This window comes from Narcine bancroftii, chromosome 2, assembly GCF_036971445.1.
Source record: "Narcine bancroftii isolate sNarBan1 chromosome 2, sNarBan1.hap1, whole genome shotgun sequence".
Lineage (NCBI taxonomy): Eukaryota > Metazoa > Chordata > Chondrichthyes > Torpediniformes > Narcinidae > Narcine > Narcine bancroftii.
The window spans coordinates 102,170,195-102,189,094 of record NC_091470.1 but is presented as its reverse complement, the minus strand read 5'-3'; the positions used below and the strand labels follow the sequence as shown (position 1 = coordinate 102,189,094).

The window sequence follows — 18,900 nt, the reverse complement described above, 5'->3', positions numbered from 1 at the left end:
CACCTGTCCACAACACCTTTTGTCCAGAATTCTGCAAATTGTCATCTGGCCACCCGGTTTCTGTGGCTAACTCATGGTTTGCATCTTGCAGTGTAGCCTCTGTTCACGAAGTCTTCTGTGTACAGTCGTCATTGACACATCCACACCTGCCTCCTGAAGGGTGTTCCCGATGTCGGGCATACGTTTGGGGATTTTTCTTCATCATGATGGGAATTCTCTGATATCAGCAGTGGAGGTTTTCCTTGGAATAACAGTTCCTTTGCAATTATCGAACTCACCAGTACGCTCTCTCTTCTTAATGAAATTCCAAACTGTTGATTTTGGGCGATGTCTCTTACTGTTTTATTCATGTTTTTCAGCCTCATAATTATGGCTTCTTTGACCTTCATTGGCACAACTCTGGTCCTCATGTTGATAAATGGCAACCACAGATTCCAAAGGCGATCAAACGCTTAGAAGCAAGCCTAGCTCTCTTATACGCACACCAATGAAGCAATTAAACATACCTGCCTACTCACAAATACCTGTGAAGCCAAATGTCCCAAACATTATGGTGCCCTGAAATGAAGGGACTATGTATAAAAAGTGCTGAAACTTCTATATGGTCAAACTAAAATGTACCTTGAATAAAATCTGGAATGTGCACTTTAATTGCATGTGAATTGTTTGATTACAAATTTAAAACTGTTGAGCACAGGGACAAATAAAGGAAAAAATGCCTTTGTTCCAAACATTATGGAAGCCACTGTACATCAATCTAAACCTTCCTTACCTCACACCCATAACCCTCGATGTTTATTTCATGCATGTGCCTTTCTAAGGGTCTTTGAAATATTTCCATTGTACCAGCCTTCACCACCACCCTCGATTTGTGTTGCAGAAATTGAATGAGTGAAATGTGTTACTTTTCCCACTCCTGTAGAAGTCACTAATATGTAAATACACAAAATGCTGTGTTAGGGAAAATAAATGGTGAAGCTGGTGTAACTGCAGCACTGCCACTGGTGCAGACCCGGGAGAGCAGGAAGCGGAGACACAACACTGCAATTTAGGGTCCAACTGCCTGGTTCTAAAATTGATGGCTCCATAAACGACCTGTTAAAGGAGCCATCCATGATTTTATTTAAAATCCTGCAACCTCAGGGTCTATGCCCAAGATATAGCCCCTGTGCCCAGCAGCTGTCACAAGAAGTTGCAGATTCTTTTGGACCAGTGCAGGGCACCAGAAACTGAGAACGTTCCCTCCCCCTTCCCCATTGAGAATGAGTAGCATGGGAGACGACCTAACAAGGAAGGGCTCTGTTAGCGAGGGGCTCAGCGGCTAAAGGACCCACACGGGCTGCGGGGCGCTGGAGACAGGCTAATGGAAACTGGGTGTCAGAATCGGGATTCAAGAGGGCGCTGAGGGCAAGAAGAGCTCCCAAAGAGCTGAAGCGCTTCCTGATTGAGTTAGAGGTTTGGATCTAGATCTCGGGTTACTGATGGATTGAACACGGTCCATCTGTTTAGTTGCAGAGGCTGAGGGAGCACTGGAGGTGAATCCACAGACAGTGCCGCTGAAAGAACTCTCTTGGTTTTCCACTTGTTGTAGGGGGCTCATAGCAACCATTTGTCTGCCTTACAGCAGTGTAAAAAAACTGTTTTATTAAATGACAATCAAAAGAATCCTGAATATTAACTTGCCCCATTTGTATCACGGGCAAATTGCTATTTTAATCCATAAGCCACAATTTCTGCATGTGGACAGTTTTCCTGCTCTTTCAACTTAAAGGTGTGGAAGGAGTGGAGCCTAATTATTGTCTGAGAGAACTTGGAAAGATGAAACATGCACCACTTGAGGGAGTAATATTCACATTGGACAACAATACCAAAGATGGAGGCTAGAGGGAGGCTAAAATGTGAGGGAGGTACATGAGAGATGTTCCAGAGTTGAGTAAATAAACATGAAAGATTCAAAAACTTCCGGTGTTTATAGTTTGAAATACAAAAGTCTTCAGATGCTGTGTGTTGTAATAAAAATACAGAAATGCAGGAGGAACTCAGCTCGTCTCCCAGCATTGATAGGAGGTAAAAATTTATTACTGAGGTTTCGGTCCTCAAGTTATGAGTTAAAAGCAGGGAGGTGTCCGAATTAAAGACTGGGGAGAGAAAGCAGGAAGAATGGGAGGGGGAGGAGTCCAGACCAACAGGTGTTAATTGGATATGATAAGAGGAAAGGTGAGAATTGATTTTGGCTTTGTGAAAGGAAACAAAGGGAAAAGGGAAGAGAGAGAGGCAGAACTAGAGGAAAGGAGAGGGGGAAGAAGAGGGGGGGGGGGGTTTAATAGAAACCGGAAAAGTCAATGTTAATACCATCTGGTTGGAGGGTGCTCAGAAGGACGATGAGGCGTTGTTCTTCCAATAAACGGATGGTCTCAGTCTGATGGTGCATGAGACCATGGACAGGCATGTCAACAAGGGAATGGGACAGGGAATTAAAATGGGTGGCCACTGGGAAATCCATGCTGTTGTGGCAGACAGAGATGAGGTGCTCATTGAGGCACCCAGTCTCTCCAATGTAGCGGGAGCACAGGATGCAGATGACCCCTGCAGATTCACAAGTGAAACCTTGCTTCACTTGAAAGATCTGTTTGGGGCCCTGTATGGTGGTGAGGGAGGATGTATGGGGGGGACAAGGTATGTGGAATGTAGATTACTTGGAGTGGTTTTTTATTTGGGGGGGGGTCATGGACTTGTGGGCTGGAAGGGCCTGTGTCCAAATCTAAATTAAAAATTGTAGAAAACCTCCTGGGAGTAGATGTGACAGAGACAGAGGAACTGAGAGAAAGGAACTGCATCTTTATAGGAGACAGGGTGGGAAGAGCTGTAGACAAGACAACTGTGGGAGTCAGTCAGTTTACCTGAGGAGAGTTGGTCTCTCGAAAAAGAGTCAGAGAGATAGAATGGGGAGAGAAAGAAGATTACAATAAGTAATGCTTCATATAATCTTATTGTAGGTCAATGATCATTGTTCCAAATAGTCTCTTTCTCCCAGTGAATGGGAGTTAGATAGCACATGCCCGAAGTGTAATATCCAGGGTAATTTTAGCCATACCTGCCGCATGTCTTTATAGTTGTGGTGACTGAAGTCCAGGCCCTCGGCTGAAGTCACTTCATTTGACTCGTATTGATAGGGAGCTGTGAGAGTTTTTAAAGTTGTGGACGGAAAATGATGCAGATATTAGCACTGCCATTTCACAGCCAGTAACTCAGATCTGAACCCAACACCTTCCCCAGGTCTTCCTCTCTCCTTGCATATCCTAGAGAGGTTCCCGTAGCTGGTTTGGCTGCTGTAAATCACTTTTAATTGTAGCTAAGTGACAAAAGTGGGTAAGTGAGAAGGATTAAGTCACAAGGTTAGGAGGAAATAGGAGGGGACAGGCCCGAGAATTCCTCTTCTTGAAACACCATGAACTCAGTGAGCTGAATGGCCTCTTCTGTGTCATAATACTATCTCATGGTGAGATAAGGATTCTGAAAGGCCAAGTGGCGAGAGGGCACCACGGTTAGCTCAATGCTGTTACAGCACCAGTGACCCAGGTTCAAATCTGGAGCTGTCTGTAAGGAGTTCTCCCACGTCTGTGTGGGTTTCCTCCGGGTGCTCCAGTTTCCTCCCACTGTTCAAAACATACCGGGGGTTGTAGGTCAATTAGGTGTAATTGGGTAGCACGGGCTAGTGGGCCAGAAGAGCCTGTTACCGTACCGTACGTCTAAATTGCTGGTTTGTGGATCACGAAGCCACAGGCAGGGATTATTATTGCAGATAGGAGTTTAAATAAAATCATTACTGTTTTATCAAGCCGTGGAATACATTACTGAAAATAAACCGACTTTGGCAACAGCATTATTCAATGGATTTGTACACATTTCAACAGAAAAACAATGACACTGAAATATGTACAGATTAGTCATGGTAAATGAAGCCGAATGATTTTCTGAATTCATAATTTCTATTGAGATATATTTTCATACAGATTCACACTGCCACTTTTATGCAATTATTACACCACACGTTATCTTGCAGATGGACAAATGTTCTTTTCTTGTAAGTTAGCGTAATGCTGTTACAGTGCCAACTACCAGGGTTTGAATCCAGTGCAGTCTGTAAGGAGTTTGTATATTTTCCTTGTGTCTGTGTGGTTTTCTTTCGGGTGCTCCGTTTTCCTCCCACCTTTCCAAATGTACCTGGTGTGGGGGGGGGGGGGGGGGGTGGGGGAGAGGGGCAGCACGGTCTCGTGGGCTGAAAGGACCAGTTACCGTGCTGTATACCTACATTTAAAATATTTAAAGAACATTCTTACCTGATACAGGACAGGCGAGCACTTCCATTCTCATGCACAGGCTTCCATTCCAGCTCTGAGGGTTTATTCGGATGTAACGAGCAACAACAGTTTCTGGAAATTCACTCATAACCGGTGTATCGGTATCCACATTTCCATAAAACAGCTGCAGAAATGGGGAGAGTATGTTAATCGCCATCTCTACTATCTTTATCTATGTGTAGTCAGGAAACAAAAATTTTAATTCCACACCCCAATATCCATGGCCTCATGCACTGCCAAATCGAGGAACACCACCTGGTATTCTGTCTGGGCTCTCTCCAACCAGACGACATTAACATCGATTTCTCCAATTTCCGTTCACACCCTCCCCGTCTCTCTCTTTCCCTATACCCCACCTCCTTGCCTTCAGCTTCTATCAGAGAGCTACCCTTGCCCCCACTCCCCCCCCCCATCATTTCTCAGCTGTTTTACCCTTCCTTACCTGGATCCACTGTGACCTGTGCTCCTCACCCCTGCCCTTTCCTCCCTCCTCTTGTCCCCCCTCCATCCATCTTTTTTATCCCTGTTTTTGCTTATGTCTGATGAAGGGCCCAGCTCTGAATCGTTGGTTCCCCTCTACTGCTTGTGGCTGCTGTGTGAACTGCTGAGTTTCTCCTCCAGCACATTTGTGCACTGCACATAATATCACTTCACTTCCAGATGCACTGTTAACTTTGCCAGTGGGAGTGTGTAACACACATGCACTGATCAACCCTGATGCAGGTAGACCCAACAATGCTTGTCCTTCTGGCATGCTTACACAAATATAATCACATATGTGCTAAATGTGCAGCCCCTCCACAAGTGGATCACGGTTTACCCATGCCACATCAATGAGTGTGTGATGCACAGTTATATCTACCATTGCATGAGGCACGTACCCAATCGTAATATCCATCTGTGTATGTCATCCATGTACGGCTATCATTGCTGAACTGCACATAGTACGTGTTCACCCAGTCATTGCTATCAATGAAGAGACTTGGTGGTTAGTTTCAAGAGCTTTGGAGGCAATCACATTTTCTCCTGGCACTATCAAAGTTTGCTTCTGATTTGACTGCTTAGTAATTTTTTGCAGAATATGCAAATGATGATTAAATTCTAAACATTCTTTAAAGATTAAGAAACAAGGATGTAAATTCCCAAACCATAGCGTGAGCTGATGCACTTTGGAAGGACCAACCAAGGTAGGACGTACACGGTAAGTGGCAGGGCACTGAGGAGAGCAGTAGAACAGAGGGATCGGGGAATACAGATACTGCAGCTAATAGCCGAAATACACCTGAGATTGTTTGATCTCAGAAGCTTAGCAGGCTCAGGCCTGGTCTGTACTTGGAGGGGAACATCAGGTGCTGTAGGTTTCTGTGAGGGGTGCTGGACAGAGTGGCGACTCTCTGTCTGCCTTACGGTGGACAAAATTTAAAGAATTTCACGTATGTTACTTTCTAAATCTAGTATTACATGACAATAATGGAACCTTTACCTTTACATAATTCCCTGAAAGTGGCATCACAGGTAGATTGGGCCATAAAGAGAGCTTTTGGCATATTGGCCTTCATAAATCAAAGTACTGAGTGGGGATGTTATGGTGAAGTTGTATAAGACATTGGTGAGGTCAAAATTGGAGTACAGTGTGCAGTTTTGGTCACCTAACTACAGGGAAAGTATTAATAAGATTGAAATAGACAATTTGCAAGGATGTTGCCAGGACGAGGAACTGAGTTACTTGAGGAAGGTTAAACAGATTAGGACTTTATTCCCTGGAGCGTAGGAGAATGAGAGGAGATTTGATAGAGGTATTCAACATTATGATGGGTACAGATGCAAGCAGACCTTTTCCACTGACAAGAACTAGAGGGCATGGATTGATGGAGAAAGGCAAGATGCTTACAGAGAACATGAAGGGGAACTTCTTCACACAGGGAGTAGTGGGAATGAGGAACAAGCTACCAGCTGAAATGGTGATTGGAAACTTGATTTTGACTTTCATTAAAAAAAATGGATAGGGATATGGAAAGGAGGGGTGTAGAGCATTCACTGGAGGTGAAGGACAATGGAGAGGTGGAGCTACTCATCAACTTACTGGAACAGCGAGTCACGGCCTTGCAAGATAACCCCACTGAATTCAACCAGCTTTCGGGCATCCACTTCAATCCATTGTGATTGGTCATCAACTTGAGCACACCAGGCCCCATCATAATAGTCGTCCTCCTCCTCATTTTCGGCACCTGCCTGGGAGATGGAAGCAATTTCAAATTCAGTACAGTCTGCCTGAAACTGAGTTTACTTAGCCTTGTGAGCTAAAATGAGACAAGTTGTACCATGATTAGATTTGGCTCCTCTTTGGCTTCATAATTTCCTTTGATGTTGAAAGCTTTGGAGCTAGGATACCACTCAGCTTTCTTGCGTCTAATTGCAACCAGCTCTCTTGTCACCTCTGAGGAGCCTTCTAATCCAATGCTAATCCAGTGAGCACAATCCACATTCTGACATTAGCTACCCTTCAATAATGAAATTGCAAATGTTCTATGCCACTTGAATATTCCTTTAATTTTATTTTCCTTTTTAAACCTCGGCCAAGTCATAGAAGTGCAAAGGCAAATAGGGAAAAATTATTTTCAGCAATTAACATTTTCTCAAGCCATCATCAAAGAACAGATTTCAGATTTATTGTAGGAGAACCGTTACAAGCCCAGAGGACCCCAAAACCCAGCAGCGATAGATATTCACCAAGACAAATGGTTAAACAAAAGTTGTTTTTAATTATCTTTAAACATGAAAACAGAATCACACTTTAACCTAACTTAACCCCTTCTAATTCTAAGAGCACGTGTGTGTAATGTGTGTATAAGTTCAGAAAAGTTCTTTGATTCACAGTCCAATCTCACTTCTCATTCCTCCAAGTTCTCTGGATTAAGGCAATTCTTATACCGTGCACAGAATTTAACATTTATAAAGTTCACCAGGCTTTGGTGCTTGAAAGGTAAATGTTTACCGCTTGTCGGTTTTCAGAGAGAGATTTGTTGTTCCAGGATATCCAAAACTGATTCCTTTTTAATCAGCCACTCGTGTCTTGCTGACGAAACTTGCCCCCTCAGGGTTCTCCAGATGATGACCACAGAGTTCCTTTTTGTTTCTCTTATTCCAAGTGAAACATTAGACAGCCAGTCCTCTCCTTTTGCATGAACCACAAGGGCTTTGACCAGGCTGTCTTCCAAATGGGGCTTTCAGTAAGCTTTGCAGCTTGTCCTGTTCCAGTCCCAGCTGCCTCTGCTGGCTGTAACATTGTAGAATGAACTGTCTGTCTGTCTGTCTCTTTCTCAGAGAGAAAGCCAGTTTGACTCTCTACTTGCAAAACCACATGACCCTCTTAGAACAGCAAGCTCTACTCCGGACAGAAGGTGGCTCCGACAAGATCTTTCTTCTGTTGCCTTTTGTAAACAACAATCCATTAGTGAAGTCTATTGGGCACTCTCCAAAGCACTTGCAAAAGCTGTGGACACAATATGTCTAGCATGGGCCAGAGCTCCAGTATTTTAAATAAGATCTGTTTTAAAGTGTTTATATGTAACCTACTCTAACAAACCTTTCCAAATTTATCTCCCAAAAACCTATCTATATACTTTGTCACAGTACATATATGCTATCACATACATCCCTGAGATTCTTTTTTCCTGTGCTGAGGCAGAATTACCCCTTATTGGGAGTGCAAAAAAAAACTGACTCAATTTACACATGTAAACAAATAAAGAGATGAAAACAAACTGACTGCGCAATACAGAGAGAAAAAAAATCAATAAAGTGCAAAAGTAAGAGTGCTTAAATAAGCCCCTGATTGAGTTTGTCATGGAGGAGTCTGCTGGTGGAGGGGGTAGCAGCTGTTCCTGAACCTGGTGGTGTGGGTCTTGTGGCCCCTATACCTCTTTCTTGATGGTAGCAGTGAGAACAGATCGTGTGCTGGGTGATGTGGATCCTTGATGATTGCTGCTGCTCTCTGATGGCAGCGTTCCCTGTAGATGTTCTCGATGGTGGGGTGAGTTTTGCCTTTGTCCACTACGTTTTGCAGGGATTTTCACTCAGAAGCATTGGGGTCCCCATACCAGACTGTGATGCAGCCAATCAACACACTTTCCTCCACACGTCTGTAGAAATTTGCCGGGGTTTCTGATACATGACAAACCTCTACAAACTCCTGAAGAAATAGAGGCGCTGACATGCTTTCTTCACAATGAAATTCGTGTGTTGGGTCCAGGAAATATTCTATGATATAGTTACTCCAAAGAACTTAAATTTGCTCACCGTCTCCACCTTCGATTCCCCCAATGATCAATGGATCATACACCTCTGTTTTCCTTTCCTGAAGTCAACGATCAGCTTCTTAGTTTTGGTGTACCATTCATCCAAGTCTTCAATCTCCCTCCTACATACTGACTCATCGCCCCTTTTTATACAAATCACTATCGTGGTATTGCCAGCATGTTTGTAGATTGCGTTGGTGTTATACCGAGCCACAAAGTTATAGTGAGCAGAGCAGGGGGCTAAGAACACAGCTCTGTGGTCTCCTGGTACTGTTAGAGATTGTGGAGGAGATGTTCTTACCAAACAAATCTACATTGTCACTCAGACAGAAGCTGATAAGCTTCAACACAAGCTTTAAAAACATTTCATTACTGTGGATGTGAGAGCCACTGGTCGATAGTCATTTAAGCAGGTTACCAGACTCTTCTTGGGCACTGGTACAGCTGATGTCCGTTTCAAACAGCTGGTTACCATGCCCTGCCGAAGTGAGATGCTGAAGATATCCGTGAATACATCGGCAAGTTGGTCAGTCCAGATTTTTAATACTCTGCCAGGTACTCCAAACAGACCAGATGCTTTCCTCGGATCCACTCTCCTGAAGGCAGCACGCACGTCAACCTCCGATATGGACAGGAGAGGATCATCAGGGGGCCGGGATGGATCTTCCTTGTTTTTGTGGTTGAATCAGGAGTAGAAGGCATTGAGTTTGTCAGGGAGTGAAACTTTGCTGTCTGCTACTGCACTGGATTTGGGTTTGTAGCAGGTTATGCCATTTAGACCCTGCCACAGCTGTTGGTATCTTGTGTTGCTGTGTGAATGGTGGTGAGTTGATAGCTCTGTATGTCATTGGTATGAGGAAAGAATTTTAACCTTCTAACACCATAGATTAGTGGTTTTCAAACCTTTTCTTTCCACTCACATACTACCTTAAATAATCCCTAAGACATAGGTGCTCTGTGATGAGTAAGGGATTGCTTAAGGTGGTATGTGAGTGGAAAGAAAAAGTTTGAAAACCACTGTTTTAATCGTACTTAATTGACTTGTTATGTGCACTGTTTCATAACTCCAAAGGAAATGGGGCAAAATATTTCAGTAACAATTGGGTCTAAAGCAGTGGTTCTCGACCTTTTTCCCCCACTCACATACCACCTTAAGCAATCCCTTACTCATCACAGAGCACCTATGGCATAGTTGAAAACCACCACCATAGATTATGGAGTAATAGAAAAGACGAGTTTAATTGGTAACAAAAGCAGACTGTTGACAATAGTTAAGTCATAAAGGCACCATGCATGTTTTTTGAGGATAAGTATTTGGGGGAGGGGGATTGAACATTCAAGATTCAATTAAATAGTTGGACAAAAGAAAAGGATTGTTGAGATTTGGGAAGGGAGGGGGTGAGTTTACCTGCATGAATGGCAAATAGGTGCAAAGATTGATGGGATTGAGAGCCTCAATTCTGCATTGTAATATTAGCCACGAACACCCATGGACACCTGAAGCTGACAGTTTCCAATAGTTCAAGGGCAAATATTTAAGGATTGATCCTTCCCAACTTGGTCTTAACTGAAAGCTTATCCAACCTCCAGTCCTGCTGAGAGATAGGCCACTACATTATGGTTACTTCAGTTTAAGGATGTTCCTTTTGCTTCTTTTCTCTTCCACACTCATAGTTCTGTTCAAGGGCAGAATGTGAAGATTGTCGAGCAAACAATTAATTGAAGGCTTGTTAGGTGCTGATGCACACACTTTCAACTGGGGAAAATGAATGTGCAGCCACTGTAAGCTACAGCGACGTACAAACTGATGGAGGAACTCAGAGGGTCGGGCAACAACTGTGAAGGGATATGGAGAGTCAACATTTCAGGAAAGGAGCAGAGTTTAACATTGAAATGTCAACTGTCAGTTTCCCTCCACGGAAGCTGCCTGACCCCACTGAGTTCCTCCAGCAGTTTGTTATTTTCATTCTTGACTGATGTGGTGTTCGGAGTTCAGTTTAATGAGATGGATTTCATTTGTGCAAGGCTAGGAAAGTGAAAAGTAAAGTTCCAAACTTCAAGTTTGGATTTCTCTGAGACTTGTTCTTTCAGAAATAAATGGTTTTGTGTGGGAGTGTGCAGATTACCTACTGACATTTCTTTCTGCTAATGTCAGGTTGCCCTTGACATTGGAGTCAACAACCAATGACAGGTGCTCCTCAACTTACGATGGGAGATGTGTTCTGGCATCATAAGTCGAAAAAGCCCACAAGTCATAAAAGAATACTGCACCAACCATTTTTAAATCATTAAATGTTGAATACTTTTATTCCACACTGAAAACAACCATTAACATACATAACTGAGAGCACACTGGGCTGAAGACCGCTTGAAGCATTGAGACTGCGAACATGGTTGAGTCAGCATCAGGAGAGAGTCTGCTGTATGAAACTCTCGTGCAATGCTGCCATCGCCCAGCGCGAGAGTAGTGCCCCGCATATTGCAAGATTGGAATTCAAAATTGAAGGTACAGATGCAAACCATCGTAACTTTGAAAAATCATAAGTAGGGGAGCACCTGTAATCTACAGCTCGAGCAAAAAAACTCCGACTCTGATATCCTCCACAGCACTGCTGCCACGGTGATGCTGAAACAAAGTCAGCAGGTCATGCAGCATCCATAGGAAGTAAAAGGCAGTGGACGTTTCGAGCCTGGGCCTTTCATCAGGAATGTTGACTATCAGACGGGTACCTGAATGAAAAGGTGGGGCAAAGGGGGAGGAAGAGAGGAGGAAGGAAGGGGAAGGGGCAGGACCACAGGCTAACAGATAAGACAGGTGGGTAGAAGCTGAGAAATGATAGGAGGGAGAGGCAGAGGGCTGTGGAGGGTAGCTCTCAGAGGAGAAGGAAGGGAAGGTGGCAGGAATTGGAGGAAAGGCGCAGAGGGGTGAGGGAGAAAGGAATGAAGGGTCTGTATTGTGGCGTTATATTCTATAATCAGGATTTGGACTTGGCATTTTCAAATTGAGCTGAAGCTCATTGAAGATGTTGTGCTTGTGACAGTAAAACTGGATCAGAATTTGTGTCAGACACAGACACCCAAAAATTTCAGCCAGAATGATCACTGGCACTCATCTCTGCTGCATGCCACTTTTGTACAATGTCCCTGGAAATAGTCAGCAGAAAATATCTACTGTACTTTGATATCAGCCAAGTTGTGGAAAAGTCCAAGTATTTTTTGGATTACATTTGTTCCCGAGAGTCAAAGATAGGTTTTTCTAGAACGAGCCCACAGGAGATGGGCAATGTGACAATATTTGGGGCTAAACTAGCATTCCAGGCTTTTCTTTGTAAACAACTTTCTATCTAGATTTATCATTTCCAGATCTGTCTCAGGCTGAAGAAAGAGAAACTCCTTTAGCATGAGCAGGACATTGTGCCCTTCAAGTCTGGTCCGCCGTGATCACCGTGATCAGAGCTGATCACCGCTGGACTCAGCTCCTCCTTCGTGCCATTTCTCCACCTATTCCTCAGACTATCAAATATTCACGCCTTCCCTTAAACCAGTCACTATCAACCTTTCTTTTATCACTCACATACTACCTTAAGTAACCCCTTACTAATCAGAGAGCACGTATGGCATAAGCACTCGTGGTTGGTGCGGGATTACTTAAGGTGGTTTGTGAGTGCAAAAAAAGGTTGAAAACCACTGCTTTACCCACTTTAATACCAGCTAAATATCCCGCTTCCACTTCTCTCTGTGAGAAGACATTTTGACTTACTTCAATTTCAAATGATGGAAGTTATGGCACTTGTTCAAGACTCATGAAAACATCCAACCATCTACCCTATCAAGCCCCCGTGGAACTGGTATGTTTGAATTAGGTCATCCCACATTCTAAATGCCAAGGAATTTGGGTCTAAACCAGTGGCTCTCAACCTTTTTTCCCCCACTCATATACCATCTTAAGTGATCCATTCCTAACCACAGAGCACCTATGGCACAGGTGCTTTGTGGTTAGGAAGGGATTACTTAAGGTGGCATGTTTGTGTGTGTGTGGAAATAAACCAGTGGTACCAGTAGTTTTCAAACTGCCCCCCTAAACTCACATTCCACCTTAAGTAATCCCTATGCCATAAGTGCATAAGTGTAAGGGATTGCTTAAGGTGGGATGTGAGTGGGAAGGGAAGGTTGAGAATCACTGCTCTAGACCTAATTATTACTGAAATATTTTCTTTGAGAAAAATTGTCATTGGCCCTTTTCCTTTGGGGATATGAAACCACGTACATAACAAGTCAATGAGGTACGATTAAAACAGGGGTTTTCAAACTTTTTCTTCCCACTCACATACCACGTTAAGCAATCCATATAACCATATAACCATTTACAGAGTGGAAACAGGCCATGTCGGCCTTTCGAGTCCGCACCGGTTCACAAGAACAACTCCCACTAGCTCAATCCTCCCGCTCTCCGCCAATATCCTCCAACCCCCTCACTTCCATGTACACATCCAACCTTCTCTTAAATGACAGAAGGGACCCTGCCACAACTATCTCATTCAGAAGATCATTCCATTCTGCCACCTTACTAATCACAGAGCATCTAAGGCACAGGGATTGCTCAAGGTGGAATGCGAGTTTGGGGGGAATTTTGAAAACCAATGGTCTAAACTATTTAGTCTTTCTTGCAAGGAGAGCCCTCTCCTCCCTGGTGAATCTCCTTTGTACTGTCTGCTATGTCTTTATTTTCAGGTAAGGGGACCGTAACTGGACAGAATTCCTACGAGAAGTATCAACAAACCCTATACGAGTACAATAAAATCCCAATGCCCTCTCATCGACCTGCTGGACTTGCCTGCTAGTATCTCCACGATTTCAGCCCAAAGGTTGATAGTCAGATTCTCTCCACACCTGCTCTTTGACCTGCAAGCTGTTTTTTTTTGATTGAGATTCACATTAATTTCTCTCATTGAAGAGCATGACTTCACACGTCTCCATATGCCCGCCTTTTGCCTGGTCTCTCAATCTCTCCACATTCCGGTGCAAAATCAATGTCCTCATCTTAACATGACCTTCCCTCTATTTTTGTATCATTGCACATTTAAAAACTGTTTTTCTCTTGATCACAGTGAACAACTGCATCTCTAGCTCCTTGACTGGTTACTTCATTATCCATATATTCGGTTTTCTGTGAGATCATTTTGAATCCAATCTAACCATTTCCTCCAATTCCAGGGCTTTTAGTTTCAGAAATCTAAATACATTACATCTCAGGTTCCCCTCTATCAACCCTCCCTGTCACATCCTCCAAGAATTCAATCAATTTTGTCAAATGTGATTTACCTTTCACAAAACCACATTGACTAGGTTTAATTATATTCAGCTTTTCTCAATGATTAGTTGTCTCCTCTTTGATTTTGGCGAGTATCCTGGTCACCATTTCAGTGATAGGTGTGACATCACACCCTGTGCTAACTTGTTTCAAATGTATTCACAAAGTTCAGATTTATTGTCAGAGTAACGTACCCAACTTCACTTACAATCCTGAGGTTCTTTTTTCCTGTGGGTGAGGCAGAATTACCACTTTTTGGTAGCGCAGAACACTGTACTCAAGAAGACATGTGCACATGCTAACAAATAATAAAATCTAAACAAACTAACTGTGCAATAGAGAGTAGAAAAAAATCAATGAAGTGTAAAAATAAGAATCTTTAAATGAGTGTCTGAGTTTGTTGTTGAGGGGTCTGATGGTGGAGGGGGAGCAGCTGTTCCTGAACCTGATGGTGCCAGCCTTGTGGCACCTGGACCTCTTTCCTAATGTGTGGTGGATGGTGTGTTTGCTGCTGCTCTCCGACCACAGCGTTCCCTGTAGATGTTCTTGATGCTGGGGAGGGTTCTAGCTATGTCCAATACCTTTTGCAGGGCTTTCTGCTCAGAGGTATTGGTGTCCCCATACCAGGCCACGAAGCAGCCAGTCAGCGCACTTTCCACCACATCTCTGTAGAAATTTCCCAGGGTTTCTGGTGTCATACCAAACCTCTGCAAACTCCTAAGGAAGTAGAGGCTTTCTTCACGATGCCATTAGTGTGTTGGGTCCACGAATGATCATCCAAGATAGTGACTTTAAAAAAACCCTATATTTGATCACCGTCTTTACCTCTGTACTCCCAATGATTACTGGATCGTAGACCTCTAGTTTTCTCTTCCTGAAGTCAATAATTAGCACCTTGGTTTTGGTGACATTGAGTATGAATTAGTTGCGGTGCACCATTCTGCCAAGGTTTCAATCTACCTCCTGTATGGTGTATCCAAAGCTAAATACCGTACATATATATTTTTTCCAAAATAAATTTATTGAGCATCAAAAACAAATTAGTACACTGTACTAATCTTTGATTTTTTTTAGCAGTTTACAATGCTGGATATGCTGCATTTCGCACATTTTCATCGCCACCCATTACCCAGGCCTATCACAAGATTATGGTCACCAGCTCTGCTCCACCTTTAATTTCTTCCTGGTTAAACTTTCTACTCTTGGAGCCTTCCCAATGGCTGACATAACATTGGAGCCTCCAGCAAATTAATCAGACATTTTTCTGTTTTAGACTATGCAACCCCGTGCTGTCTGTAAGGAGTTTGTATATCTCCTTGTGTCTCCATGGGTTTTCCCTGGGGCTTCGGTTTCCTCCCACCATTCAAAACGTACCAGAAACATAGGTTAATTGGGTGTAACTTGGGTGGCATGAACTTGTAAGCTGAAATAGCCTGCTACTGTGCTGTATGTCTAAATTAAAAAAGAAATCTGACTTCAAGGCTGCAAGAAAATCACTTCTTGCCTTGATAAGACTGTTGGGACTCTGTAAGGATTGTGTGGCAACTCCTGCCTTCATGTTGGAGAGTTCAGCAAGAAGGGGAGCAGTTTGTGGGAATCAGAGCGGTCTATATGGTCACCAAGAAGAAGGAACTTTCCTATTGCCAAAAGGTTGGGGCAGGGGAAGATGTTTCTGGTGTTCCTATCCTTTAAAGTTGGCAGAAATGGGAGAATTTGTGTCATTTCACTTGGAGGTGGGTGGGGTAGGCAGCGCCTATCCTTGTTCTGTTCAGGAGGAGAGCTGGTGAGGTCGGAGGTGCAGGAAGTAGACGAGATGCCCTCAATGACTGCCAACCTTTGGAGAAGGGAAGTCATCATTCAGGAAGGAGGAAGGCACAACCAGAAACAGAGGAAATGGGAGCTTTTAATCCTTTTAAATTTAAAATAATAATTTTAGCACATATGGAAATAATGGGATAAAATATTTATCGCAGGTTGAACTCAAAGCTCGGAACTTATTTGAGATATTTTTACTTCAGATTGTCCAAATACAAGTTGACATCACCCTTGAACTTTGCTCAATTGCTGACAACCCCCTAAACACACCCCTGTGAGATTCACCATCTTGGATGGAGATGTATCCGTGGTTGGGAATCCTACGAACATTGTGAGATGCAATGCAGTATCAGAGCCATTCAGGTAACATTGATTGACCTATCTGGTGTTTAGTGGTCTACTGCAAGTTGACTTACCTGGAGGGCACACAAACCAAAGCTTTTCACTGTTTCTCAGTGCATGTGACATTGGCATGTGATAAGGAATGATCTGTCTCTGTTTTAGCTATTTCTGGAAAATCCCCTGGGATTCTTCAGTGTTCAGATGATTTTGTCAGAGCAGTTGCTGGTTTTGAGGACTGGTTGTGTCTGAATATGTTTTTGTAGGAGGAGAAACAATGCTTTTCTGCAGCTTCTTCACAAGGTATTGGAGCAGGAGTTGGCCAAGCGGCCCATCGAGTCTGGTCCGCCATTCTAATCATGAGCTGATCCACCCTCCCACTCAGCCCCACTCCCCAGATTTCTCACCACAACCCTTGATGCCCTGGCTAATCAAATAACTGTCAATCTCTCCCTTAAATACACCCAACAATCTTGCTTCTACAGCCACCTATGGCAACAGCCTTCTGACTAAAGAATCTCTGCTTTAAATTGATGCCCTTTTATTCTGAAGTTCTGCCCTCTTGCCCAAGAATCACCTATCATGGGAAACATTCTTCCCACATCTACTCTGTCCAGGCCTTTCAGCATTCAAAATGCTTCAATGAGGTCTCATCCTTTTGTGCTCCAACAAGTACAGTCCAAGAGTTGACAAATGTTGCTCATTTGCCAATACTTTCATTTCTGGTATCATTTTCTTTCTTGACTTTGTTCTTGTGTATTTACTGTCTTGTGCTTCATTATGAATAACGAAACCACAGAAAAATAAGCCATTTAGCCCTTCAAATAAATGATAGCCAAACCACCTCAGGTTTCAACTCATCTCCTGTGGCAGTTCCCCTCCGGCAGAATTTCATGATTGTCCCAGAACTATTCACTGGACCCATGCCACAAGCCAGAGTCTGCTTACCTGCATATTAAGTCGAACACGGTGAGGTCCAAGTCCATGTCGAAGGAAAGAAGACGAGAGTATTTGATCATCAGTTACTTTATGAGACTCGAGACCCAGAGGGGGGCATTCTGCAAATGAGAAACAGAAGCAACAGGTGAGCCGAAGATGACAGACTTGGATTTTCACTGACTGTAAACAATGCCTTCAGCGGCAGAGCCCCCATTTAATATGGGCATCATATTTGGTGCAGACAGGTGGCCAAAGGATCTGTTCCTATGCCATACAGATCTTTGTTCTGTTCTCATTACATATTAGACCAGCAGCAATAGAAATTCACCAAGACAATGGTATCCTCAAAACAATCATTTTTATTAATAACTATTAATAATATAATACTTCTTACTTAACTCTAACAACCCCACTATAAGCAAATGCATGTGAACACAGACCCTCCCGGAATCATTCTCAACCATGATTATTAGTGTTACCAAAAAAGAATAGGGACGTACAAAAAAACTTCGTCATACAGACCAATATCCCTGTTAAATGCTGATTATAAGATACTAGTGAAAGCACTGACTAATAGGTTAGGACAATACTTGCCAAAAATGATACATATGGACCAAGCAGGATTTGTTAAAGGAAAGCATTCCTCAAATAGTCTAGAAAAATTATTTAATATAATACACATGGCTAAATCTGAACAAAATCCAAGTATTACAGTCTCCTTGATGCAGAGAAAGCATTCGATTGTTTGGAATGGCCCTTTTTATTTAAAACTCTGGAAAAATTTGTTATAGGCAGAACATATATAAATTAGATAAAATCTTTATACCATAAACCACAAGTTAAAATAATAACAAATAATCAGATATTGGCGGTGTTCCCCTTGAGTAGGTTGAGTAGACAAGGATGTACCCTGTCCACAGCGCTTTTTATTTTAGCGACTGAGCCGCTGGCGGAGATAATAAGAGGGGATTGGATATAAAAAGCTTCAAAGTCAGACAAAAAGAACACAGAATCTGTCTATTTGCTGATTATGTGTTATTGTACTTATCAGAACTAGCTAAATCTTTGGAAAAATTACAATACTAGAAAAATGTGGAAGAATATCAGGCTACAAAATAAATATGGATAAAAGTGAGATAATGCCATTAACAAATTTTGAATATGTAAGATACCAATAAGGAAGTAAATTTAAATGGAAGATGGATGGAATAAAATATCTTGGAATAGTGACTGACAATAACTTGCAATATCTGTACAAACTAAATTATGTCTCTCTTCTTGGGAAGATAGAAAGAGACCTACAGAAATGGAGAGACTTACCGATCACTTTGGTGGGAAGAGTTAACTGTGTCAAAATGAAAGTGATGCCAAGACTGCAATACCTTTTTCCAATCGCTGCCTATTCCGTTACCTAAAAACTTTTTTTAGCTACAGTTCCTATGGAATAATAAGGTACCAAGAATTGCATTGGAAAAACAGACATGGGTCTACGGGCTGGGTGGACTTAGACTTCCAGATTTCAAAAAATATTACCTAGCTGCACATGCTAGATTTCTCACAGCCCTGAAGACAACCCCCTGTCTTGGGTTCAATTGGGAATGTACTCAATGGAGGAGGGGGAAGCAAAGGACTTTATCTATAAATGGAGTTTCAAATCACTAAAGAAAAAGATGTGTAACCCCATTCTAATACATATGATTAGAATGTGGCAAGAAATTAATGAATGTATAGGGAAAAAAGTAGGGATATCAATAAAAGCACCAAGGTGTAAAAATGTGTTACTGCTTATGAATGGGCAACGGAAAATTAAGTTTGTGGTATGACAAAGGTATAATAT

At 42.7% G+C, this 18,900-nt stretch overlaps 1 protein-coding gene across 1 annotated transcript in view; it reads right to left on the bottom strand.

Annotated features, from left to right (window-relative positions):
• LOC138754020 (inactive carboxypeptidase-like protein X2) overlaps positions 1–18,900 on the bottom strand; it is a 106,708-nt gene that overhangs the window by 30,140 nt on the left and 57,668 nt on the right. Inside the window, 5 exon segments of the mRNA XM_069917738.1 lie at positions 3,095–3,177; positions 4,341–4,485; positions 5,243–5,327; positions 6,445–6,593; positions 17,073–17,182. Coding sequence (XP_069773839.1) covers positions 3,095–3,177; positions 4,341–4,485; positions 5,243–5,327; positions 6,445–6,593; positions 17,073–17,182 — 572 coding nt within the window.